The sequence below is a fragment of the Gymnoscopelus braueri genome (genome assembly GCF_963280865.1).
Source record: "Gymnoscopelus braueri genome assembly, chromosome: 22".
Classification (NCBI taxonomy): domain Eukaryota; kingdom Metazoa; phylum Chordata; class Actinopteri; order Myctophiformes; family Myctophidae; genus Gymnoscopelus; species Gymnoscopelus braueri.
Genome location: NC_137624.1, coordinates 15123228 through 15150494, shown reverse-complemented (window position 1 = coordinate 15150494; position 27267 = coordinate 15123228). Strand labels below are relative to the sequence as shown.

Below are 27267 nucleotides of genomic sequence, written 5' to 3'. Positions count from 1 at the left end.
GGTTTCCAGTTCACTCTACCCCTGAGCCACTGTTCACTCAAGTACAGAGTGTTTTACTGAGTCTAGGCTCTGAGAGGATAAACTGAAGTGATATTAATAACTAATATTATCACAGTATTCTGAGGCACACCTGGACTTATCTTATACTTTGGCTGTTCAAAAACAGCAGATCTACAAGCTCATAGCGCGGCACCGAGTGCCGCGCTATGAGCTTGTAGATCTGCAGTTTTTTTTTTAAATCATGAAAATGTGTGCAAATCTTTGAATATATATATGTTTTTAAAGTGAACATTAGTAACTCAAATCTTCGCTTTTGGGGGTCCTTGGAACAAAACATTTTGAGATGGGGGTCCGTGGCCAAATATATATAATTGTGGGGGTCCTTGACATTCTAAATCTTCTAAATCCTAACAGTTTTTGAAAAAAAACGTATGTTGCTATAATATCAGTGGTTCTCAAACTTTATCATGTCAAGGACCCCCAAAATGATATGTATTTGGCCGCGGACCCCCACCTGAAGATATGTTGTTCCAGGGACCCCCCCTCCCCCCCAGATGCAAAGATTTGAGTTCAAAATGTTCGCCTTTTTTAAAAAAAGATTGAAAGGTTCGCACATATTTGCGAGATTTAAAAAATAATTAGCAGATCTACAAGCTTCATAGCACGGCACCGAGTGCCGTGCTATGAGCTTGTAGACCTCCCAGGGGGTCCCCAGAAAAATGTGTTAATATAGCATCTCAATAATTTTAACCTTTTATAATTTACTTAGGCTATTCAAAAATAGCAGATCTACAAGCTCATAGCGCCGCACCGAGTGCCGCGCTATGAGCTTGTAGATTTGCAAATACAAATATTTGAATATTTGTATTTTTTAAAGCAAACATTTGTAATTCAAATCTTTGTTTCTGGGGGTCCCTGGAACAACATATGTTGAGATGGGGGTCCCTGGAACAACATATGTTGAGATGGGGGTCCGTGGTCAAATACATGTAAAGACTTGTTTTATGTTTTTTATATAAATATATAGGTTTGTAATAATAAAAACAGATTGAGGTTGTCAAGTCAAGTTTATTTGTATACTGCAGCACATTTAAAAACACAAAGTGCTTTAAGAGACAATATCAACATATAGACTGTGAGATCTATTCACAAAGCTATAATAAAAGCCTATTACGTAACCAGAAAACTAAAACTAATACAAACAAAACAACAACAAACAACAACAGAGCCTTTAGTTTGGATTTGAACTTCTCAATGGTGGAGCTAACTTAATGAGGAATGGATCTACAAGCTCACGATGCATCCCCCTGTCTGAAAATAGCAGATCTAAAAGCTCACAACGCATCCCCCACTGTCTGAAAATAGCAGATCTACAAGCTCATAACGCATCTCCCTCTGTCTGAAAATAGCAGATCTATAAGCTCACAACACATCCCCCCTGTCTGAAAATAGCAGATCTACAAGCTCACAACGCATCCCCCCTGTCTGAAAATAGCAGATCTACAAGCTCACAACGCATCCCCCTGTCTGCATGAAAATAGCAGATCTACAAGCTCACAACGCATCCCCCTGTCTGAAAATAACAGATCTGCAAGCTAACAACGCATTCCCCTGTCTGAAAATAACAGATCTACAGGCTAACAACGCATCACCCGTCTGAAAATAACAGATCTACAAGCTAACAACGCATTCCCCTGTCTGAAAATAACAGATCTACAAGCTAACAACGCATCCCCCCTGTCTGAAAATATTTGATCTACAAGCTCACAACGCATCCCTCCTGTCTGAAAATAGCAGATCTACAAGCTCACAACGCATCCCCCTGTCTGAAACAAGCAGATCTGCAAGCTCACAAAGCATTCCGCCTTGTCAGAAAATAGCAGATCTACAAGCTTACAACGCATCCCCCCTGTCTGATAATAGCAGATCTACAAGCTCACAACACATCCCCCCTGATGTCTGAAAATAGCAGATCTACAAGCTCACAACACATCCCCCCTGTCAGAAAATAGCAGATCTACAAGCTCACCATACATCCCCCTGTCTGAAAATAGCAGATCTACAAGCTCAAAAGTCGAGTACAGACCCCTGGGGGACCCCAGTCAGCTAAGTACAGTAGTATGTATATACTGTATCTGTGGCAGTGGTGTAAAGTAACTAAGTACATTTACTCAAGTACTGTACTTAAGTACTCTTTTGAGGAATTTTTACTTTACTGGAGTATTTCCCATTTTCAATACTTTTACTTCTACTCCATTACATCTCAGAGGAAAATATTGTACTTTTACTCCACTACAATTATTTGACAGCTTTAGTTACTAGTTACTTTGTAGATTTAGATTATTATTACAAAACATACATTAACCACTTCAGTCCTATATACATTTTGGCCATTTGAAAATAGCAGATCTACAAGCTCACAATGTGTCGCGATGCGACGCATTGTGAGCTTGTAGATCTGCTATTTTCAAAAGAGTTGTATACATTATGAACTTGTGATATGGGACACGCTGCACATTGAGTACTTTTACTTTTCGTACTTTAAGTATATTTTGATGCAAATACTTTTGTTACTTTTACTCAAGTAACATTTTGATTTCCAGACTTTAACTTGTAACAGAGTATTTCTACACTGAGAGTACTTTTTCTACCACTGATCTGTAGGCTCTACTATATATTCTATATACATACTGTAGGGTGTAAGTGTTTCAACACGTTTACCAGATCTCACACACCTCTGCTCTACCAACATAAACCCTTATCCCTGCATAGAGAGGTTGTGTGAAGGTGGTCTTTACTGTATAGAGGAGGGTCTGTTTGTTGTCATTAATACAGTAGAAAGACACAGTACCTGCTCTGTGATCTGTGTACACGCCCATTACCCCCTCACCCACCCCTAGGGCCCCCCATGTGTAGGCATCAGGTCCTGACAGGTCAGTCTTAATGCTGTTGTGACTGAACCTGTAGTCTGAACCATGATGTAACCAATATAACATCCAGGACTGGTCATTGTGACCAAAGCCTGATAGCTCCTCCTCCTTTCTGTTGATGTCTATATAACTGACTGCTACACCAACATCTCCACTCCATTTTACTTCAAAGTAACAACGTTCAGGCAGACTCTCTTTACTCAACACCTGAGACCTAGAGGTAAATCTGTGTGGATGTTCAGGACGATGTTGGTCTTGTCCTCTATAAGTCACCTTCCTGTTCTCCTCTGACAGGATGAGCTTGTCGTTCACTGTGTTTTCATCCAGTGAAAGCTGACAGGAATCTGTGAGAAAAACAAAAGACAAAATATCACAACTAATGAAACACTTTACACCTGGAGTCACTGTGTCGGCCATGTTATTAATGCTGAACATTTTGAAACTTAAATGGGTCCCCAGCTAATATAGAATCACAATAATTTTAACAACTTTTATATTTAGGCTATTCAAAAATAGCAGATCTACAAGCTCATAGCGCGGCACCGATCCGCTATTTTAGAAAAATCGTGAACGTTTAAGCAAATCTTTGAATATATATTTAAAGGAAACATTTTTAACTCAAATCTTTGCTTCTGGGGGTCCCTGGAACAACATATTTTAAGATGGGGGTCCGTGGCCAAATACATGTCATTGTGGGGGTCCTTGACATGGAAACAGTTTGAGAACCACTGATGTTATAACAACATACGTTTAGAAAAATTATTAAGAAGACATTTGTAGAATCCCCCAGAAGCAAAGATTTGAGTTACAAATGTTCATTTGAGTTAAATGAATGTTAAATGTTAAAGTCATAGCGCCGCACCGAGTGCCGCGCTATGAGCTTGTAGATCTGCTATTTTTGAATAGCCAAAGTATAAGATAATGCTTTCAATTAGATAGATCTAATTAAATTAGATAGCAGATCTACAAGCTCACAATATGTCACATTGTGATGTGTTGTGAGCTTGTAGATCAGTTATTTGCACTTTTCATACTGAGACAAAAAAAATCCTCAGTGTTAATCCATTAAAACCAGGAAAGTGTTTTGTTTGTTTAGATTTTAGTGTTTTGGAACAGTGGTTCTCATAAATAGCAGATCTGCAAGCTCACAGTGCATCACTTCGTGCCAAATTGCGAGCTTGTACATCTGCTATTTTTGAACATTTTTGAAAAAACTTGAAATTGTATGAAAGATAAAAAAAAATTAAAAAAGATCTGGGGGTCCCTGACATAAAACATGTTCAGTAGTGGGTTTGATGATGTTCTATATTGTCTGAATCAGCTTTGTTTGTGTTTGTTTATGTGCTAAAAGAGTGACTTTGAGATCTGTTTCAGCGTACAATGTAAGTCAATGAGAATATTTAGAATTATTCATTTCTAATCAATGGAGATATTATTTCATTCAATCAATGGATTTTTTATTATTAATCACCCAGAAGCAAAGATTTGAGTTAAAAATGTTCACCTTAAAAATATATATATATATATATTCAAAGATTTATGAAAATGTCATGATTTCTTCAAAAAATAGCAGATCTACAAGCTCATAGCGCGGCACTCGGTGAGCTTGTAGAAAGTATAAGATAATGTTTAAATAAGATCTAATTAAATTAGATAGCAGATCTACAAGCTCACAATGTGTCACATTGTGATGCGTTGTGAGCTTGTAGATCTGTTATTTGCACTTTTCATACTAAGACAAAGTATATCGTTGCTGTCACTCAGGCAGAAACCTTGTATTTGAACCTTGCTATTGAAAATAGCTGATCTATAAGCGCTCTATATGAGATTTACATCTGACACACACACACACACACACACACACACACACACACACACACACACACACACACACACACACACACACACACACACACACACACACATTTTAACATTTTCTTTGGCTGTTCAAAAATAGCAGATATACAAGCTCATAGCGCTGCACCGATCTGCTACTTTAGAACATTTGTGAACATTTAAGCAAATCTTTGAATATATATACATATATTTAAAGCAACATTTTTAACTGAAATCTTTGCTTCTGGGGGTCCCTGGAACAACATATTTTGAGATGGGGGTCCGCGGCCAAATCCATATCATTGTGAGGGTCCTTGACATGAAAACAGTTTGAGAACCACTGATATTATAACAACATACGTTTAGAAAAAGGATTAAGAAGACATTTGTAGAATCCCCCAGAAGCAAAGATTTGAGTTACAAATGTTCATTTGAGTTAAATGAATGTTAAATGTTAAAGTCATAGCGCCGCACCGAGTGCCGCGCTATGAGCTTGTAGATCTGCTATTTTTGAATAGCCAAAGTATAAGATAATGCTTCAATTAGATAGATCTAATTAAATTAGATAGCAGATCTACAAGCTCACAATGTCACATTGTTATGTGTTGTGAGCTTGTAGATCAGTTATTTGCACTTTTCATACTGAGACAAAAAAAAATCCTCAGTGTTAACCCATTAAAACCAGGAAAGTGTTTTGTTTGTTTAGATTTTAGTGTTTTGGAACAGTGGTTCTCATAAATAGCAGATCTGCAAGCTCACAGTGCATCACTTCGTGCCAAATTGCGAGCTTGTACATCTGCTATTTTTGAACATTTTTGAAAAAACTTGAAATTGTATGAAAGATAAAAAGAATATATATATTTCTGGGGGTCCCTGACATAAAACATGTTCAGTAGTGGGTTTGATGATGTTCTATATTGTCTGAATCAGCTTTGTTTGTGTTTGTTTATGTGCTAAAAGAGTGACTTTGAGATCTGTTTCAGCGTACAATGTAAGTCAATGAGAATATTTAGAATTATTAATTTTTAATCAATGGAGATATTATTTCATTCAATCAATGGATTTTTTATTATTAATCGCCCAGAAGCAAAGATTTGAGTTAAAAATGTTCACCTTAAAAAAAAATATATATATATTCAAAGATTTATGAAAATGTCTATGAAAAAATAGCAGATCTACAAGCTCATAGCGCGGCACTCGGTGAGCTTGTAGAAAGTATAATATAATGTTTAAATCAGATCTAATTAAATTAGATAGCAGATCTACAAGCTCACAATGTGTCACATTGTGATGCGTTGTGAGCTTGTAGATCTGTTATTTGCACTTTTCATACTGAGAGTATATCGTTGCTGTCACTCAGGCAGAAACCTTGTATTTGAAACTTGCTATTGAAAATAGCTGATCTATAAGCGCTCTATATGAGATTTACATCTGACACACACACACACACACACACACACACACACACACACACACACACACACACACACACACACACACACACACACACACATTTTAACATTTTCTTTGGCTGTTCAAAAATAGCAGATCTACAAGCTCATAGCGCTGCACCGATCTGCTACTTTAGAAAAGTTGTGAAAATGTAAGCAAATCTTTGAATATATATATAAATATATTTAAAGCAACATTTTAAACTGAAATCTTTGCTTCTGGGGGTCCCTGGAACAACATATTTTAAGATTGGGGTCCACGGCCAAATCCATATCATTGTGGGGGTCCTTGACATGGAAACAGTTTGAGAATCACTGATATTATAACAACATACGTTTAGAAAAAATATTTAGAAGACATTAGAATCCTCCAGAAGCAAAGATTTGAGTTACAAATGTTAATTTGAGTGCAAAATGTTCAAAATGCTCAGATCTACAATGCTCATAGCGCGGCACCGAGTGCCGCGCTATGAGCATTGTAGATCTGATGAGCATTGTTGCATTGTAGATCTGTTATTTGCACTTTTCATACAGAGACAAAAAAAATCCTCAGTGTTAACCCATTAAAACCAGGAAAGTGTTTTGTTTGTTTAGATTTTAGTGTTTTGAAACAGTGGTTCTCATAAATAGCAGATCTACAAGCTCACAGCGCGTCACTTCGTGCCACGCTGCGATATTTATGAACATTTGTGAAAACAATTGAAATTGTTTGAAAGATTTTGAAAAAAAAATAGATTTCCATGTTCAGATGGGGGTAACTACACAACCCAAACCTCTACCACAGTGGACTGGTCCTTTAAATGAATCACTGTAACTATGAAGGTTGTTTATAGCATTGGTTCTCAAAGTGGGGTCCGGGGACCCCCAGGGGTCCTTGGGGGGTTCCAGGGGGTCCCCAGCTAAATGTGTTAATATAGCATCACAATCATTTTAACCACTTTAACCTTTTATACTTAGGCTACTCAAAAACAGCAGATCTACAAGCTCATAGCGCGGCACCGATCTGCTACTTTAGAAAAATCTTGAAAATGTTTGCAAATCTTTGTATAAATATAAATGTTAAAACATATGTAACTCAAATCTTTGCTTCTGGGGGTCCCTGGAACAAAATATGTTGAGATGGGGGTCTGCGGCCAAATACATATAATTGTGGGGGTCCTTGACATGAGAACAGTTTGAGAACCACTGATTTATAACAACTGTTTATTTAACATTTGTTGTTCAAAATGTTCACCTTAAAAAATATATATATATTCAAAGTTTCTTCAAAGTTTCTTAAAAAATCACACCCAGTGTGAAGTAAGCGGTGCCTTTGATGAGTTTATTTAATTGAGCTATATATGAACTAGAGAATAAATGTTAAAACCCTGTAACTTCATTTCAAGGCTACTGAACAGCACCACTGGAAGCAAATCACACTTAGGTGTTAAAGTAAGTGGTGCAGGTATATAGCAGTGAGGCCAAATGCATTCCAAGGTGAAAAAAAAGACTTCAAATGAATGTTGTGCCTTGACTCTTAATTGACAATGACTGAGACCTGGCATAGGTAATCCCTCAGCTCATCATAGAGATCTTGCACCTGTATGTGATTCATGGTGGGGAGTTCTCTCTGTGTGTGTGTGTGTGTGTGTGTGTGTGTGTGTGTGCGTGTGTGCGTGTGTGCGTGTGTGTACGTGTGCAGTGCTGGCTTGTGTGTGTGTGTGTGTGTGTGTGTGTGTGTGTGTGTGTGTGTGTGTGTGTGTGTGTGTGTGTGTGTGTGTGTGTGTGTGTGTGTGTGTGTGCACGGTGCGCCTCACAGGTTTGCATCTTACGTGTGTGTGTGTGTGTGTGCACATGAGTAGGCGTGCACGCACGTGCACGCGCACATGTGCAGTCCTGGCTTGCACGTGTGCAGCGCCTCGCAGGTCTGCATGTTACATGTGTGTGTGTGTGTGTGTGTGTGTGTGTGTGTGTGTGTGTGTGTGTTTGTGTGCGTGCGCGCACGTGTGCAGTGCTGGCTTGTGTGTGCGCACGCACATGTGCAGTGCTGGCTTTTGTGCGTGTATGCATGTCTTTAAGTGGCACATGTGTTTCAACGGTGTGCCTCGCAGGTCCGCATGTTGTGTGTGTGTGTGTGTGTGTGTGTGTGTTTGTGTGCACGCACGTGTGCAGTGCTGGCTTGCACGTGTGTGCATGTATTTAAGTGGCGCATGTGTTGCAACGGTGTGCCTCGCAGGTCTGCATGTTAAGTGTGTGTGTGTGTGTGTGTTTGTGTGCACGCATGCACGTGTGCAGTGCTGGCTTGTGTGTGTGTGTGTGTGTGTGTTGTGTGTGTGTGTGTGTGTGTCTTTAAGTGGCGCATGTGTTGCAACGGTGCGCCTCGCAGGACCGCATGTAACGCGCGTGCGTGCGTGCGTGCGTGCGTGCGTGCGTGCGTGCGTGCGTGCGTGCGTGCGTGCGTGCGTGCATGCGTGCGTGTGTGTGTGTTGAAGTGGCACATGTGTTGTGTCTTTGCCGTGCTCAAACATACGGACGGATGGACACACAAGGTCAAATGTAGAGCGGCTGGCACCGCTAAAAAATAGCAGATCTACAAGCTCATAGCGCGGAACTCGGTGCCGCGCTATGAGCTTGTAGAAAGTATAAGATAATGCTTAAATGAGATAGATCTACAAGCTTACAATGTGTCACATTGTGATGTATTGTGAGCTTGTAGATCTGTTATTTGCACTTTTCATTCTGAGACAAAGTATATATATATAGGAGTGGCCCAATTCTCTTATATCCAACTTGCTACAAAAATCGCTCATGCAAAACTATATAATCTCCTACATTTCATTTTCCACCTTCACAAGTGTCTCCTTCCTCTAATAATCATAAAGTGCTTTATATTTCATCTCGCCATTTACTTCCGGATGGTTCGTTACACCAGCCAATCATCATCATCATCTGCGCCACACTGAGAACCTTTTGCCCCGTTGCCACATCCGTCAAACGGGAAAGAAACAAGCGCTGCCGTGGTCTATGCAAACGAGCCCAAATGCGCGCCCAAATAAGACTAAAATCGCTTATACAAAAGGCAGACCTGGCAACGCAGGCTACGCCAATCATGTGACAGAGATCCACAAGCTATGGGCCACAGCCGCTATGTGCCATACACCGTATCTTAGCAACAACGAAAGCGCTCACTCTCATTGGTCGTGTCATCCTGAGGCCAGTTTACAGACAGCAGCATCGCAGAGAGCTTGCTGTCGCCATCACAGCCAGACGCAGCAACAACAGGGCTCCGTGAGAGTTGTGCGCGCTGAGCTGGACACGACAGCACAATCACCCTCATTTCTCTAATAAATCGCCCTGTCATTCATATTGTCAACACTTTGACGTCACTACAGCCTGCTACTAATGTAACCAATGTTTATGTCCACTACTGTGATAGCGTTCGTTGTATTTGAAGGATTACTGCCCATGGGTGCTTAACATGAGCCCTTAGCATGCGGCTAACGCTAACGCACTTTCAACGTTAGCATGTAGCTAACGCTAACGTGGTTGTCATGGCTGAAGCGGCTGTGCAATCACTTTGTCAACAACGAACGTTAGTGTGCTGAATGTTAATATTCCTGCTCAGTTAGTCCATTGTAGATGGTGCGCCCACATAAGCCCTAAAAAACACACCTGCCAACCCTCATCGTACACAGCATTAGCTGCTAACGTGGCCTGCTACTTGGATTCTGTTGCTGCTGGTTGTTAATGCAGCCTGCTAATGGTCTCTAAAGCATGTATGTCAATGTTTATGTCCATTACTGTGTTGCCGTTAGTTCGGTTAAATGCCTATTAGCCAAGAGCTGCCTATAATGAGCCGTTAGCGTGTAGCTAAGCTAACAAACGAGTAGCGTTAGCATGCGGCTAATGCTAACGCTGTTGTCGTGCTCAAACAGCTATGTTACACATCTTACCAACAACCTGTATGAAGTTAGTCTGGTAAATCTCATCAATGCTACCTAATTAGCCCGTTGAAGAGTTTCATTTTAGTGTATTTTGTGGGTTTTTGTGACACAATGTAACGTATTGGCAGTGACGTGTTGCTGCACCATTCAGAGGGCATCATGGGAAATGTAGTCATTTCTGCTAATTTCGGTTCTACAGTGTTAAGCTTGTGTTACATTACTGCTGCTTAAGGCCCCTGCATGCTACCAAATGAGGTGGTCACCCTTGCACCGTTTGTGACCACTGAAACGGTCCCACCTAGGCAATTCTATGTGGGGCCGAGGTGGGTCTTAACTGCGATGCCCATGCGGGCTATAAGTAGCTTCTACCTGGCCCTTAGGTGGGCCCCAACTAGCCACGTTTATGTGGGACCGAGGCGGGTCCTAACTGGGTTTGCCCATGCAGGCTTTAAGTGGGTTCTACCTGGGCCCTAGGTGTACCCCAACCAACCAGAGTGCAGTGGCCATCGCTCCAAATGTTGTGACGTCAGGGCTCTCAATACTGCACATTGGTGGAGGAGGAGGGGCCACAGGGCTACCGCACACATCGCTGAACCAATGGTAGCCCACGGATGTTTCCTCTGGAGATTTAAAATCCGCCCCTCTATGCCACATATCAGACGCGCTACAGGGTCTACACTGACCGAGCCACGAGCCACGGCCCCCCGGTGAGCTTCTAGTCTATCCAACTTGTTCACCCAGTCACCACATTGTGGAGGGAGGTCTCTGGAACTGCCACGCGGCAACCATGAAGAAGAAACCTGAATTCATTTCAGCCCAGGCCTCCCTCAAGTCTCTGCAATTCCTTGCTCTAACAGAAACCTGGATTACCCCAGATAACACTGCTACCCCTGCTGCCCTCTCTGCTTCATATACCCCCCCCCCCCAGGTCGTGGGGGTGGTACAGGTTTACTCCAAATGGAATTTCCGTGTTTTAAATCTCTCTCACCTTTCTCTTTCAACATGTCAATGTCATGCTATTTCAATAACACAACCGGTCCCTCTCACCATCATTGTGCTCTATCGTCCCACAGGGACCCTTTAGTGCGGGCCCTTAAGTCTATTTTTACGTTACAATGACTTCAAGGTCAAAGTCGATGACACAATCATCTGTAGCAAAGAAGAGATTACCTATTCGGGATGTATTCTTGACAAATACATGTCAGGTGAAAGCATGGCAACAAAGGTGGTCAAAGGAGTAAACCAGAGAACCAGATATATGGGGAGAGTTTCCTCTTTTGTCAACCTTCAGGCCCTCAGGACCCTCTCAGGGGCCCTGATTCAGCCCCTCTTTGACTTTGCTTGCTCCTCTTGGTACTCCAACACCTCAGTGTCACTGAAGACTAAGCTTCAAACCTCCCAAAACAAACTGATTCGACTACTTCTCGGACTGGGGCCCATGACCCACCTCTCTCCCACTCACTTTACCAGCCTAGGCTGGCTCAGGGTGGAAGACAGGGTTAAACAACTAAAAATGGGACTGGTCTTCAAAATTGTAAATGCAGATTTGCCCGAAATGCCCCCTATACCCGCTTATCTGTCAAAATACCTCCAAAAGTTAGTGACACCCACAGTCACGAAACTAGAGGGAGCGTAAACAACAATCTGGTACCACCCACCCATAAAACAAACATGGGCAAATTCTCCTTCTACACCACGGCCACCGAGGTATGGAATAGCCTAACCCCATCCCTCAAAAAATGCAGTTCGTTGGGCTCATTCAAAACAGCCCTAAAAACTCATCTTTCTGGAGGCCATAAGAGGAGGTAGTACCAGTTTCCCTGTAGACAGATGACCCCCCTCCCCCCTTTTTTTGTATATACATTTACTTTTATTTTTCATGATGCTTTTTTTGTACATAGTGGTATTTTTTCTCTGTTTTTTATGTTGATTTGAACTGTTTGGTTGCTATTATATATGTCTATGAAATTAATCCAAGGACCCCAACGGAAACAAGACCGCAAGGACTTTTTTGGTCGGACCTTTTAGACAAAAGTATTATAAATGTAACTGTGTTGTTTTACATTCTTTTGCCTAATAAAAATTTCAATCAATCAATCAAAACAATAGTTCACTTTGTGATACAAGCGCCAAATTTGGCATGAACAATGCCTAGGACCTACTTTTGCAGAAAAGCCCGTTAGCCACGCAATAAAAAACAATATGGCTGCCATTTTCCAAAATGGCTGCTGGCGAAAGACATTTTATGTGTATTTTGACCTGGATTGTGACTGGATTTTGATTATTTTGTATCAACATATGAGTTTTTACCCCCCCCCCCATGCCTGGATCACAAATTGTTCTAATCGTCACATTTGCAGGCACTCAGCTGTGTGCACTGAAGGCCAAAGCGGTAGCACTTGCATCTACCACGACATTCAGTCTTGCACCGGCATTTTGTCAGTTGTTCACATATCTGGGCAATTGCTAGAGTGTTATCCACGCTACTTGCCAAATGTCATCCTCTGCTCGCCATCCCCAGCTGCAGGGCTCTCTCTATGCATTTGACATACAGCTGCCTGGCTTCAGACACGGGCAACTTGATAAGTGGCATGCTTTACATGATGTGCAAGAAATGCCCTTGTAGGTAGATTGGCATCATAGGACCTCTGCTTCCATGCAAACAGGTAAAATCTTGCATCATCAACCACATCACTAGTGCTGTTCTTGTCATGCACTGTTACTGGTGGGTATTGACTGAGCTTCTGGAAGACATGAGACACTTCAGGCCACACTTACCGGGTTTCTGTCTTTTTGCCTTTTCCCACGAAAGGCTGACACGACCTCACATCCAGTGAAAGCGTGAAAGAAAAGGATGCCAATGGATTTTTCAGGGCCTAGATTCTTCACTAAATCGTGAACTGGTAACCAACAACAATACAGTACAGTGCTGTTCAATAACAATACAGTACAGCACAGTACAGTACTGTGCTGTACAATAGCAATACAGTACAGTACTATGCTGTACAATAACAGAACAGTACAGTAGAGTAAAGTACAGTGCTGTACACTAACAGTACAGTACTGTTTTGTAATGTGTTAGTTTGTCCTGTTTTAAGTGGTTACTTAGTTTTTACTTTACTGTTGTGTTTGTTTTATTTTTTCGTAACGTTTCCTGTCTTGTCTCGTTACCTTGTGATTAGTTTTATTTCTCCACCTGTATCCCGTTAGTCCCTTAGCTCAGTGGTGCGCATTCTGCACAACCTTTTGACAGTACACCCTCAGAAAACATTTGGATTATCCAATCCTAATCCAGGTCAAAAAACACATAAAATGTCTTTCGCAGGCAGCCATTTTGGAAAATGGCAGTCATATATTTTTTTTTAACGGGGGAGGGGGTGGGGGAGAGTCAAAACAATATTCTGATGCCAAAATAATTTCAATGCAGGTAAAAAAAAACATGCTAAATGTCTTTAGCTGGCAGCCATTTTGGAAAATGGCAGTCATATATATATATTTTTTGCTTGGCTAACGGGGGGAGGGGGCGGGGGGGAGTCAAAACTATATTCTGATGCCAAATGATTTCCGTGGGGCGGAGTCAAAACTATATTCTGAAGCCAAAATAATCAAAATTGGATTATCCAATCACAATCCAGGTCAAAAACCATGCCGGCAGCCATTTTGGAAAATGGCAGCCATATTGTTTTTTTTTTTGGGTGGCTAATGGGCTTTTGTGAAAAAGTAGGTCCAGAAGAAACTTTGTGGAAAATTTGGCGCCTGTATCACAAAGTGAACTATCGTGTCACTAACAGCCCCCGGTAATTAAAGTAAAAACACTGGAAATTAGGTCTACTAGCCAGGATAGAAAATCTACCCTGATCTGCTCACTGCTAATACCCTAAATCCAAGATGGCTGCCATTGTGAGTATTTAATTAAAAAAATTGGCATATCTTCCAAACTAATAGAGCTATGAATGTAAACAAAGTGTCTAATCCTATGTTTTTGAGGTCAGGGAATTGATTAATTTCCAGTCAAAATCAGTTGAGAAACAAAATAATACAATTTGGTCCAACCTCTGCCCTTTAATTACTGGACTTACTACTACTTAGGAACTTCCTGGAAGAACTAGATTCTCTGATCAGCGGTGGATGAAACCCCTTCATTCTACAGGGTGACTTCAACCTACCTACTGCAGAGAAGTATCTTCCTGTTACGTCCCTCCTGTCTTCATTCTCCCTGTCTCCTTCTCCTCCCACTCATAGAGCTGGTAATGTATTGGACCTTGTGTTCTCCCTCTAACCTCTCCGTTACCCCTACATACCTCTGACCATTACTTCATAACCTTGTCCCTCTCTCTCTCTACTCTCCCACCTAAACCCACTCACCCTCAGACCGTCACCACTCAACGTGGTGAGGCCCCTAAACCCCTCCATTCTCTCGTCCTCTATACTCTCCTCTATACCCTCCCTGGATTCCTTCCCCTGCCTCTCACCTGACACTGAAACCTCATCCTTTCTCTCCACTATCTCATCTGTGTTTAACCGTCACTCTCCTCTCTCTTCCAGAACAGCACGCCCATGTCCGCCGGCTCCGTGGTTATCTGAAACCCTCAGAGCTGAGCGAACACCTCTCAGGGCAGAAGACGGAACAACCAGATGACTTCTCCAACTTTCACTACTTTCACTCACTCCTTTCTGCCTTCTCCCTCTCACTATCTACTGCTAAATCCTCTTTCTACCACACCAAGATGTAATCCTGTCCCTCTAACCCAAGGAAGCTCTTTTCCACGTTCTCCTCCCTCCTTAAACCCCCTCCCCCAAACCCCACCTTCATCCCTTTCAGCTGACGCTTTTGTCACCTACTTTGAGAAGAAGGTTGATGACATCAGCAGCTCCTTTTCCCATCTTCCATATAAAGAAGTGTCTGACTCACCCAATGCTAGCCCCAACATAGCATGCCTGTCCTCCTTCTCTCCTTTCTCTCCAGACGAGGTTCTAAAACTAGTGACCTCCTCTAGACCTACCACCTGTCCTCTTGACCCCATCCCTTCCCCAATCTTCCAGATCATTGCACCTGATCTGCTCCCCTTCATGACCTCCATCATCAACACGTCTGTTTCTTCAGGCTGTGTCCCGTCTGCCTTCAAGTCAGCCAGAGTAACGCTGCTCCTAAAAAAAAAAACTCAAGAACTACAGACCGGTATCATTCCTTTATTGTCTTTCCAAAACTCTGGAACGTATTGTTTCCAACCAGCTTTCTCTCCATCTCTCACAAAACACGGAAACTGCACTCCTTGCAGTCACAGTCACAGCTAAATTTCACACATCTCCCCCCTTCATTGGCTCCCAGTAACTGCCCACACAGAGTACAAAACACTGATGTTGGCCAACACTACATGTTGGCCCATATCTTCAAAGCCCCCCCACACCCCCTGCTCTCTTAGATCAGCTAACACAGGGAAGTTGTAAGAACCTTTGCTAAAATATCCGGGACAACGCTCCACACGTCCCGGACTCTTCTCCCTTCTGGCTCCCAAACTATGGAATGTTCTCCCCATTGCAATTAGAACTGCAGACTCACTCCCAATCTTCCACCGTAATCTGAAGACTCACCTCTTGAGACTCCATCTCAGCCCGTAGCCTTGACAACCTTGCAGGATTATGCAAAGGCTAAATGTAACTTAGATATTATGTTATGTAGACAGATGCCAGGTCATTGTTGACCTGGCATCCTATAGTGTGTATAGTTTCAATGTACATATTTCCTTTTTTAGATACATATTCTACGGTTAGACTGATGAATGGTTCTTGGTTTACTTAAGTATTAGTTTATTAGTAGATTATTATTTCTATAGATTTGATCACCTTGTGTTGTCCTTGCTTTACTGTACATCGCTCTGGATTGAGAGCGTCTGCTAAATGCCAAAATTGTAAATTGTACTTGGGCTTTCTTAAATGTTTGTAACAGGCCTCTGTCTGATTATAATTGAGCCTTTTGTTATCTATGTATTTCTATTATTATGTTTCTGTGTTTTGGGGACTATGGATGGAAATGAGCTTTCGCTAAAAAACGGAATATTTACACTAAATCTTGTGTTCGCAATACTTTTTTTTTCTTACCTTTTGAAGTAGTCACAGAATATTTATCTCCAGTATGATCGATCCCCTGATGGTTGCTAATCACAAAGGGTTTTACTGTGCTTCCACGAAGAAAAACAAAATGTCATCGCGACCTCCCGTTCGCTTTTATACGCCTTTGAAAATAACATGTCTCGGCCAAAATACATAGTAAAAAAAAAAAGTACACAGGAGCCGAGATACAGCATTTTTAAGTAATAAGTTAACCAAGAAGTGAATGGAGCAGCAAGTATTCGGATCACAATATCTTGGGTTCTGTTTTTTTTATTTTATTACCTTTTTTACATCGGTGGCAGTATTGGTAATCGGGAAAAATGTACGTTTTTTACGTCAGTGGCAGTGAATGAGTTAATCTTGTGTATGCAATACATGAATCATGTTTTAGCGTTCATTAATGAGAATTCTCCAGACCAAATAAACAAAAAAAGTAAAGAAAAGATCTGGATATGTGCTGCTTTGATTTCATGAATGAAACGGAATACACACTTACACTTCATCACACCTGGTTTCAGCCTGTTCTCTCCACAATGGTCCACACTGGGGTTGGAGGAGAGACAAAGTCAGCAGTGAATATTACATTTGATAATAAAAACATTGATCGATAATGATTTCACAGTATTAAACAATACTATACAGCATCACAGTATGATTCCCTCTAAACCTACTAGAACACACTGGTTCTCTCCATACCTGAGAGTCTGCAGTGGTAGAGCAGACAGATTCCTTATCCCGATGTCTCCTGGATGATTGACGCTCAAATCCAACACTTCCAGATGGGAGTTGGACCTCAGAGCAGAGACCAGATAAGAACAACCTTCCTCTGAGATCATGCAGCCTGACAAGCTACACACACACACACACACACACACACACACACACACACACACACACACACACACACACACACACACACACACACACACACACACACACACACACACACACACAGAGTGTTCCTATGACTTTCACTCCACTACATTTCTTGGAACGAACCCCGAGAACCAACCATAATAAGGAGGTCAGGGACGAGAGATTAGAATCTGACTGGTTAGTCTGTGGCCAGAGCCAATCAAATCCAGATTAAAGCTTGCTTTTTAACCAATCACATCGCTCAGGGTCATGTGAGGGGGGTGGCCAGGGGCGTGGCTATGCCAGTAAAAAACAGGGTAAAGCTCCTCCCCTGGTGATTGCGTCACAAAGTTTCACGTTGACTGTTTTGTGTCAAGTCTGTTTCAGATGTGTTTGTTTACAATATGAACAGATTGAATGTCATCTCTCCATGTAGCACGCATGGCTTTTTCTTTGATTGATTGTTTATTTCGAACACTGTTAAAAATACAAAAATGAATATATAAAATAAACATGATACACTTAAAATAAGAAATATAAAAATATGAAAACAAATACATGTTGTACTTTATAGGGTGTTAGAAAAGGGCATAGGATGAAGTTAAAACGTATCTAGTCTTATCCCTTATTGTTTATTCAAATAATATCTAAAAATACAATTTCTAAAATCTATGTCAAGAAAATACTATGAAAACAAGAAACAAACAGAAACAAAAACAGCTTCTGGTGTTCATCTTCAGAGCTTAATGCAATATCCTTTAAACTTGAGTATTGTACTGCAACTTTTCAGTTCTTCACCACTGGTGTTCCATAATTCAACCCCTCTAACTGTGATACAGTGAAGCTTGAATTTGTTCTAACCTTTTTCCTTTAAATATATACTTTCCCCTTAATTCAGATTTACTGTCTCTCCATTCAAACAACTTCTGGATACTGTTTGGCAATTGACTGTTTTTTATTTTGTACATGAGCTGGATGGTTTTGAAATCAACCAAGTCCTTAAATTTCAGTGTGTTCAGTTTGATAAAGAGTGGGTTTGTTGGTTCTCTGTAATCAGCTTTGTTAACTATCCTTATTGCTTTTTTTTTTTTTTTATGATAATAGGATCTGTGTTTGGGCTGTGTTTGGGCTGATTTATGCTGTAGAACCTCTAATGCATAAACTGGCAATGTTTTTAGAGGACTCAAATTATGGTAGGAAACAAAACAGTGCTCACACAATAGATGTTATTATAATCATGTTGCCTCCATTTAAATAGTTTCTGTATGTTCAATTCTGATAAGTGAAGTGTTATAGCTACAGTTCAAGATCCGTTTAGGATATTGACTGATTTTGCTGATATGAAATCATTATTAGAAAGAATAACTGTCCCATATAACGTGAAATCACCCTACCATTGGGGGGCAAGACATAAAAGACGATAGCCCTCGTAAAATGTTCTAGTTGAATACATGTTCCAATAATATAGTGTTAATTTATATTTCCTCTGATATTTGCATACATGCCATAGTCTGTATCCGCCTGATTAAATGTAAATACATTAATCAGACAAACTCCATGTGTATTTAAGCCATGGTATAAATGTTCTCATGTTTAACACTTGCATGACTAAGCCATCAATATGACAGATTTTGAGAATTTAAAGTGGAATATCTTCTCTCATGAAGCTCTGAGAAAGTTCCCCTTTAATGACTTTTCCTAAATATTTGTTTCAAATAATTTTTTTCTTTTCTGAAACGTATTATAAATATGAAATATCAGAGATGCTGCTAGCCCTGCGTCCTGCGTCTCTGACGCACATTTTTAATAAAGGACGCATTAAACCAACCATCACAGCGTCCACGGGACGCATACAACCAAAGCGAGCCGCTAGCCACGCAGCCGTGCTCCAAACCGAGCCACGCAGCCGTGCACCACACCGAGCCGCGAGCCGCGCCCAAAGCGAGCCGCAAGCCGCGCACCAAACCGAACCGCGAGCCGTGCACCAAACCGAGCCGCGATCCGCGCAGCAAAGTGAGCCGCGAGCCGCGCACCAAAGCGACCCGCGAGTGCACACCAAACCGCGAGCAGCAAAGTGAGCCGCGAGCCGCGCACCAAACCGACCCGCGAGCCGAAACACCGACGCGCGACACGTCGTTTTCAGATCGTTATTTTCGGTGCGACACAAGCATAAATCATTTGAAGGGAATCCCACTTTTTAAGAAGAAAACACCAGAGCAATAAATACTGCCGCAAACATCTACTTTTCTTAAACAAATATCTCTGCTCCGTTTACATTCTCTTCCACAAAGTGTTGTTGTTCTTTAGTTCCTATCTATCTCTGCTCCTATGAAGTGTACATTATCTTTTTCATATTATTATTATGAACTTTAGTTTGTACCCTGTATTCTGAGTTTGTGACTACAACAAGTAGCAAAATAGAATGTACATTAGGACAGTGGTTCTCAACCTGTGGGTCAGGACCCCCAGGGGGCTCCCCACATAATTTGGGGGGGTCCCCAGATGACAGTGAAGTCACAATTTAAGGACTTTTAAGATATTTTTAATACCTCAAGAAAGAAAAGAAAAAAGACTATTACTGCATCCAAACTAATCAACAAACTATACTATAAATACGGTCAAAATTGTGAAATAATATAAGAAAGAGGCGATCTACAAGCAAGGCGTTGTGAGCTTGTAGATAAAAAAAAAAGAAAACGACCTTGTAGATCTGCTATTTTGACTATGTATCTGTGGAACTGAGTTAAACTAAATTAAATGCCTCAACTCCTAATTCCAAGCGCTTCTCAGGGTGGGGGGTCCCCAGTTCAAATATGATTATTTTGGGGGGTCGCTGCCTGAAAAGATTGAGATCCACTGCATTAGGATATAATGTACACAGTCACACACACATAGAAGATATGGAGATTGGAGATCAAAGAAAACGATAGAAGGGGGGGGGGGGAGATGTGTAATTGGGGACCCATAAAATGTTTCTGGGACCCATTTCAATGACCACCTGTGGGCCCCGGGACCCATTACATTGAAAACCTAGCAACATCACTGAAATATATACCATATATACCATCCCAGCCGTTATATTTCGGCTAAATTGACCGCTCTCCCCCTCTCTCCCCCATGGAAGAGTAGTTCACACCTCGAGACCCCCCGCAGAGCGGCCCGTAGACAGCAGACTCGCTGCTGCGCAATGAGTCTATGTTGCCATGTCTGCTTATTATAAGCGACTTTGGGCTTGTTTTTCACGTATTTCTATTATTATTGTTATTATTATTATATAATTACATTATAATGGTAATACTTTTCTACTCCACTACAGCTCAGAGGCAAATCTTGTACTTTTACTCCACTACAATTATTTGAAAACTTTAGTTACTAGTTACTCTTTTTCGAATTCAGTCATTGTAAACAGAAAAACAGTACATGGAAGTAAAAATGAGATCCCCACATACACAAATCACAAATCATGATGACATATAGGAGACAGACAGAAATACACACTAGCCTACTGCTTCATGTCTCACTGTTTTCTCAGGGCACAACGTATGCAGTAACATTTTCATAGACCTGCCTGCTTATTTCTCTCTCAAAATTTGGCAACCCATTTCACTGCGCTGAAGGGAGAGGAGAGGGACAGAGAGGGACACGAGAGGAGACGCTTCTGTCAGCGTGGACAGCTGATAGAATGAGAGCTTTACGCTCAGACAATTATGTGAATATTATATAATATAATATTGGTTTGTCAAGAGATATCCATGTGTTTTGGACAATGGAGATAGTCACGTAATTAGACAGTGGCTTCAGCGTTCATATAGGCTCCATGTTTCACTGAAGAGTTTAATGTGACGCTACAGATTGCGCTGTTTTATACGCTTTTTTTTATAAAGATTTTACATACAGAATCTGCAGTTACCATTACACAATACTATTTTATATATATATATACTACATTACTATTTTATAATGTTTCTGCATGCCTACAACAACAACATTATGTGGGCTCACTGACTCAGCAGAGTGCAATTGAGATGTTAATGGCTATTTAGAAGACAATGGAACCCCCCACTGTTTGGGGGAGAAAGTGTGAATTAGTCTGGAGCACAGAGGGGAGACAGTGGCCAATAGGATAGCCTGATTTGGGGATCAAAATGATCGTTTTTCAGGCAGTGTGGAGGATAATGAAACCTTAGTCATGCAAGTGTTAAAAGGTTCAGGAATACTGACCTGAGCGTCTTGACTTTACAGTGAGGACTCCCCAGTCCAACGCAGAGCTGCTTTATTCCGGAATGCTGCAGATCATTATTGCTTAGATCCAGTTCTGTCACATTAGAGGAGCTGGAGCTGAGAACTGATGATAACTCCTCACAACATCTCTCTGTGAGGTTACAGCCACTCAGCCTGAAGAAACAATAGTTATTATAAGACATTTTTTTATTTCTTTGCCTATAAAATAAGATGACATAATATATAACATGTATCCAGTTATCAGTTCACCTAGAGAGCTGTGTTTGAGGAAGGGCAGAACAAAGGAAGAGGCCAACTATATCCATAATATCATAAACATGACATCACCGTGCGCAGCTGTGGGTCTTTGGTTGTGTCTGGCTAGCACCCTGCCTCAGTTCTCTGACATTATATTGGATGTGTAGAAATAATATGGATGCAATACTAAACAACAACGTTTGTGTTGATTTATGCTGTAGAACCTCTACTGCATAAACTTAACTTCTGTGTCCTATCTATCTATCTATCTATCTATCTATCTATCTATCTATCTATCTATCTATCTATCTAGAGACTGATGGCAATGTTTTTAGAAGACTCAAATTATTGTAAGAAAACAATGAGTGTGTTACTTTATATTTCCTCTGATATTTGCATACATGCCATAGTCTGTATCCTCCTGATTAAATGTAAATACATTAATCAGACAAACTCCATGTGTATTTAAGCCATGGTATAAATGTTCTCATGTTTAAAAGGTTCAGGAATACTGACCTGAGCGTCTTGACTTTACAGTGTGGACTCCCCAGTCCAATGCAGAGCCGCTTTATTCCGGAATGCTGCAGATCATTATTGAGCTGCTTTATTCTGGAATGCTGCAGATCATTATTGCTTAGATCCAGTTCTGTCACATTAGAGGAGCTGGAACTGAGAACTGATGATAACTCCTCACAACATCTCTCTGTGAGGTTACAGCCACTCAGCCTGAAGAAGCAATAGTTATTATAAGACTTTTTATGTATTTCTTTGCCTATAAAATAAGATGACATAATCAATAACATGTATCCAGTTATCAGTCCACCTACAGAGCTGTGTTTGAGGAAGGGGCAGAACAAAGGAAGAGGCCAACTATAGCCATAATATCATAAACATGACATCACCGTGCGCAGCTGTGGGTCTTTGGTTGTGTCTGGCTAGCACCCTGCCTCAGTTCTCTGACATTATATTGAATGTGTAGAAATAATATGGATGCAATACTAAACAACAACGTTTGTGTTGATTTATGCTGTAGAACCTCTACTGCATAAACTTAACTTCTGTGTCCTATCTATCTATCTATCTATCTATCTATCTATCTATCTATCTATCTATCTATCTATCTATCTATCTATCTATCTAGAGACTGATGGCAATGTTTTTAGAAGACTCAAATTATTGTAAGAAAACAATGAGTGTGTTACTTTATATTTCCTCTGATATTTGCATACATGCCATAGTCTGTATCCTCCTGATTAAATGTAAATACATTAATCAGACAAACTCCATGTGTATTTAAGCCATGGTATAAATGTTCTCATGTTTAAAAGGTTCAGGAATACTGACCTGAGCGTCTTGACTTTACAGTGTGGACTCCCCAGTCCAATGCAGAGCTGCTTTATTCCGGAATGCTGCAGATCATTATTGCTTAGATCCAGTTCTGTCACATTAGAGGAGTTGGAACTGAGAACTGATGATAACTCCTCACAACATCTCTCTGTGAGGTTACAGCCACTCAGCCTGAAGAAACAATAGTTATTATAAGACTTTTTATGTATTTCTTTGCCTATAAAATAAGATGACATAATCAATAACATGTATCCAGTTATCAGTCCACCTACAGAGCTGTGTTTGAGGCTTTGACCACTGGCAGCAGCCTCAGAAGAGCCTCCTCTGAAGCACAGTATTTCTTCAGGTCAAAAACTTTCAGCTCCTTTCCTGATGAGAGCAAGATGAAGACCAGAGCTGACCACTGAGCAGGAGAGAGTTTGGCTGTGGAGAGACTTCCTGAGTTCAGGTACTGTTGGATCTCCTCAACTAGAGAATGATCATTCAGCTCATTCAGACAGTGGAACAGGTTGATGATTCTCTCTTGAGATGGATTCTCCCTGATCTTCTCCTTGATGTACTCAATTGTCTTCTGATTGGTCTGCGACATGTTTCGTGTCTTCATACTAGGAAGCAGTCTGTCTAACAGCGTCTGGTTGGTCTCCAGTGAGAGGCCCACCAGAAAACGGAGGAACAAGTCCAGGTGTCCATTTGGACTCTGTAAGGCGTTGTCTACGGCACTCTGGTAGAAGCAAGTGTCCTTCTTTGTTAAGAGCTTAGACCACCGGAAGGAATGTGGCAGCAGGTTGACACCAGTGTTGATGAATGAGTGAAATACATAAAGAGCAGCCAGAAACTCCTGAACACTCAGATGGACAAAGCAGAACACCTTGTCCGTGTGCAACCCATGCTCCTCTTTAAAGAACTGTGTGAACACTCCTGAGTACACTGCTGCATCTTCAATATCAATGTCACACTCTTTCAGGTCTTTTTCATTGAAGATCAGTTGGCCTTTCTTCAGCTGGTCAAAGGCCAGTTTTCCCAGTGACAGAATGGCCTGACCTGCATTCAAGTCAGACTGTGCCTGAGCTTTGTTATTATACTTTACCTTCTTCTGCTTGGAATGAATCAGTATGAAGTGGATGAACATCGCAGCCAGGGTCTTTGGCAGCGCTAAATTCTCCTCAAGTCTCAACAGGTCCTCCAGAACTGCAGCAATGATCCAACAGAAGACTGGGATGTGACACATGATGTGGAGGCTTCGTGATGTCTTCATGTGTGAGATGATTGTTGTGGCCTGCTTCTTGTCATCACGGAATCTGTTGACGAAGAACTCATCCTTCTGGGGGTCAGTGAATCCTCTCACCTCTGTCACCCTGTCAACATGTTCAGAAGGGATCTCATTGGCTGCTGCAGGTCGTGTGGTTATCCAGATGCGAGCAGAGGGAAGCAGATTGCGCTTGATGAGGTTTGTGACCAGCAGAGCCACCGTGGTTTCCGTTGTAACAGTTATGATCTCACTGTTGTCAAACTGTAGAGGAGGCCTACACTCATCTAATCCATCAAAGATGAACACAGTATTGGGATTGTCGAAGTTGCAGATTGGTACGCCCTTGGTTTCAGCAAACTTTCCATGAATAAGTTGCTCCAAGCTGTAATTCTTCTTCATAGAATTTAGCTCACGGAACGTGAATGGAAACATGAAGCGAGTACTCTGGTTGGCTTTGTCTTCTGCCCAGTCCAAAGCACACTTCTGAACAAGGACTGATTTCCCAATGCCAGCCACTCCCTTTGTCATCACTGTTCTGATTTGTTTATTTTCTGGAGGTAAAGGTTTAAAGAAGTCTTCAGATTTGATTGATGTTTCTGGTGCGGTTGATTTCCTGGACACTGCTTCAATCTGTCTGACCTCATGTTCGTTATTGACCACGTCACTCCCTCCCGTTGTGATGTAGATCTCTGTGAAGATCTCTTTCAGAGGTGTTGAGCTTACTTTCTCCTCGTTTAGTTTCCACCCATAGAAAGGCTGAAACCTTGTCTTCAGTGTCATCTTGAGTTGAGCAGCAAGAGTTTCTAAATGGCCAAAGAACAAAAGTAATGTAATGGTAAATGTGGTGTGTCTCAAATGAGAGGTCTTGGTCTTTCTATAGTTTAAAGAGGATTTTTGATTGATTTAATACTTTACAACAGTTTGCAAATAGTACAGTGGTAAGATTTTACAATGATTGTTAAACGGATAACACAAAAAGTCTGAGGGACTTGTTTCCATTGTGGTCCTGTGTATTCAATTCATCAAGCCATTTAAAAAATACAATATATATAATTATAAACAAGACGTCATCAGCACTAGATGCAATTAATGTGTATGTACTGTAAAGATTGGGGGGGGGGGGGTAATTTCTGGGGTTAAGCTTAGAAGACTTTTCTAAGACCAGTTACACATTGCAGACAGGTGATGTTTTCAGATCATGTGTGTGTTGCAGTAGCTGCTGAACTACAGTATGGGACAGTTTTCATTGGGGATTTAAATTTACATTTCCATTGAAAGGAGGTGTCATTCACTGCCACCATTTTTCCTTGTTCTCCTTTGTACATATAGTGTTTGTATTTGTTAATGACATGTATTATTATGCTAATCTATTATATGCTATGTTGATTAATTGAATACATAGGACCACAATGGAAACAAGGACTTTTTTGTGTTATCCTTTTAGCCTTAATGTCTGACTCTAACAAACTACATTTTAACTACATGGCTGTGCAATATTTATTGTATTATTAATTATCAGTAATAATATCCACATTAAACAAAGTAAAATGGTATGACTTGTGGAATAACATTTCTGTCTAATACTGACTGTTGACTAAAGTTAGCGTCTAAACACCAGCATGTTTTATTGTCTTGACCTGTCTCTTGTGTTATTTTGTAGTGACATTTTTCCTGTTTTGTGTGGTATTTAGGTTTCAAAATCAACTATTTTGCCACATCACAGGTTTACAGGTGTAAAACAATGGGTGAAATTTATTTTTGTTTACTGCTGTGTTCCTTTTGTTCTGTAGTGATATCCTAGTGTTTCCTGTGTTCCTTTTGTTTTGTAGTGATACCCTAGTGTTTCCTGTGTTCCTTTTGTTTTGTAGTGATACCCTAGTGTTTCCTGTGTTCCTCTGTTGCTGCTACCTGTCTTGTCCTGTCACACCCATTTTGGATGCTGTCAATGCATTGAATGGGACATTATCATGTTTAATCAGACTATTGATTGGTCTAAGTAGGTGAGATACTGACCTACCCACGGGGCTCAGTAGGTGTTTTGTATAAAGTATAGTTTTGGACCGCGACAGAGGCGCGCCGTCTCAAGCGAACTTGAGCCACGAGACGCACCATCAAGCGAGCCAAAGCGAGCGAGTTGCTGTGCCGAACGTTGCCGTCCGAGTTATACACCGATTGGCACAGAATGGTAAATCATATTTTGAGGTGAGCGTTTGCCGCAACTTTCATCAACCCACAGAACAACAACAAAACACCTACTGAGCCCTGTGGGTAGGTCAGTATCTCACCTACTTAGACCAATCAATAGTCTGATTAAACGTGATAATGTCCCATTCAGTGCATTGACAGCATCCGAAGCCGGTGAATGGCAACACTTTTGATTGGGCTGTGACATACATTCACTCTATGGCACTGCTGCAATACATTATATTAAGGTTGTTGTGTGTGCCGGCCAATTTTCTTTTAAATTAAAGTGATAACGTAAAAAAAATAATGAAAACATAAAATAGGTACATAATCTATTCTATAAACATAATACTACATCTGGTCTTACGAAGGCTCTTCAACTGGTGGGGTTGGTGTTGTTTGAGGGCATCATAAAATGCTGCTCTGATGACTGTTGCACCTGGATCTATCACCGTTGTATACAGCATCCTCATTTGGTCGATAGGTGTCTTCTCAGCTAGAATCTTCTGATAAATCTCACGATGAACCATGGTTCCTAGACTGTCTACTATAGCCTTGACTGTGGAGGCGTCTTGAATCAAATTTGCCCTGTTCTGCATCACAAACTGTGCAGCTTGCAAGAGGAAAAAAAGAGTGGTAAAGAGAGATAAATACATCACAAAAAAACTAGAAAAAGTGCTCCTCGGAGCACAGGTCTCCGCCAGGTCAGGTAGGTTAATGTGGGCCAGCAATGTTCGGAATTCGACAATCAAGATGGAATATGAAAAATCGGACGGAACCGTCTTGATCACTTCACTATTGAGATAATGTGTACCGATTTGCATGATGTTTGGCCAAAATTTGTATGAGTAATATAAAAAAGAAAATCGTTGCAAAAATCGGCCTCCTGGTGGTGCAATAAT

At 41.0% G+C, this 27267-nt stretch overlaps 1 protein-coding gene across 1 annotated transcript; it reads right to left on the bottom strand.

The window, feature by feature from the left end:
• Positions 1–2450: 2450 nt before the first annotated feature.
• LOC308078181 (NACHT, LRR and PYD domains-containing protein 3-like) lies at positions 2451–26970 on the bottom strand. Its single transcript, XM_080419305.1, has 8 exons — positions 26733–26970; positions 23205–24984; positions 22930–23103; positions 22102–22311; positions 21328–21501; positions 16948–17100; positions 16748–16794; positions 2451–3274 (listed from the first exon to the last, which is right to left on the bottom strand). The coding sequence occupies exons 1-8, from the start codon at positions 26962–26964 to the stop codon at positions 2718–2720; spliced, it is 3327 nt and encodes a 1108-aa protein (XP_080275431.1). The 5' UTR covers positions 26965–26970; the 3' UTR covers positions 2451–2717.
• Positions 26971–27267: the final 297 nt, after the last annotated feature.

What these genes read in the sequence shown, in the direction of transcription:
- LOC308078181 (XM_080419305.1), bottom strand. Translation starts at nt 26,964, where the DNA reads ATGCAGAACAGGGCAAATTTGATTCAAGACGCCTCCACAGTCAAGGCT. An exon ending in CCACCAGTTGAAGAGCCTTC is followed by an intron (nt 24,985 to 26,732) that starts GTAAGACCAGAT and finishes TTGGCCATTTAG; the next exon opens with AAACTCTTGCTGCTCAACTC. An exon ending in TGTAAAGTCAAGACGCTCAG is followed by an intron (nt 21,502 to 22,101) that starts GTCAGTATTCCT and finishes TTGTTTCTTCAG; the next exon opens with GCTGAGTGGCTGTAACCTCA.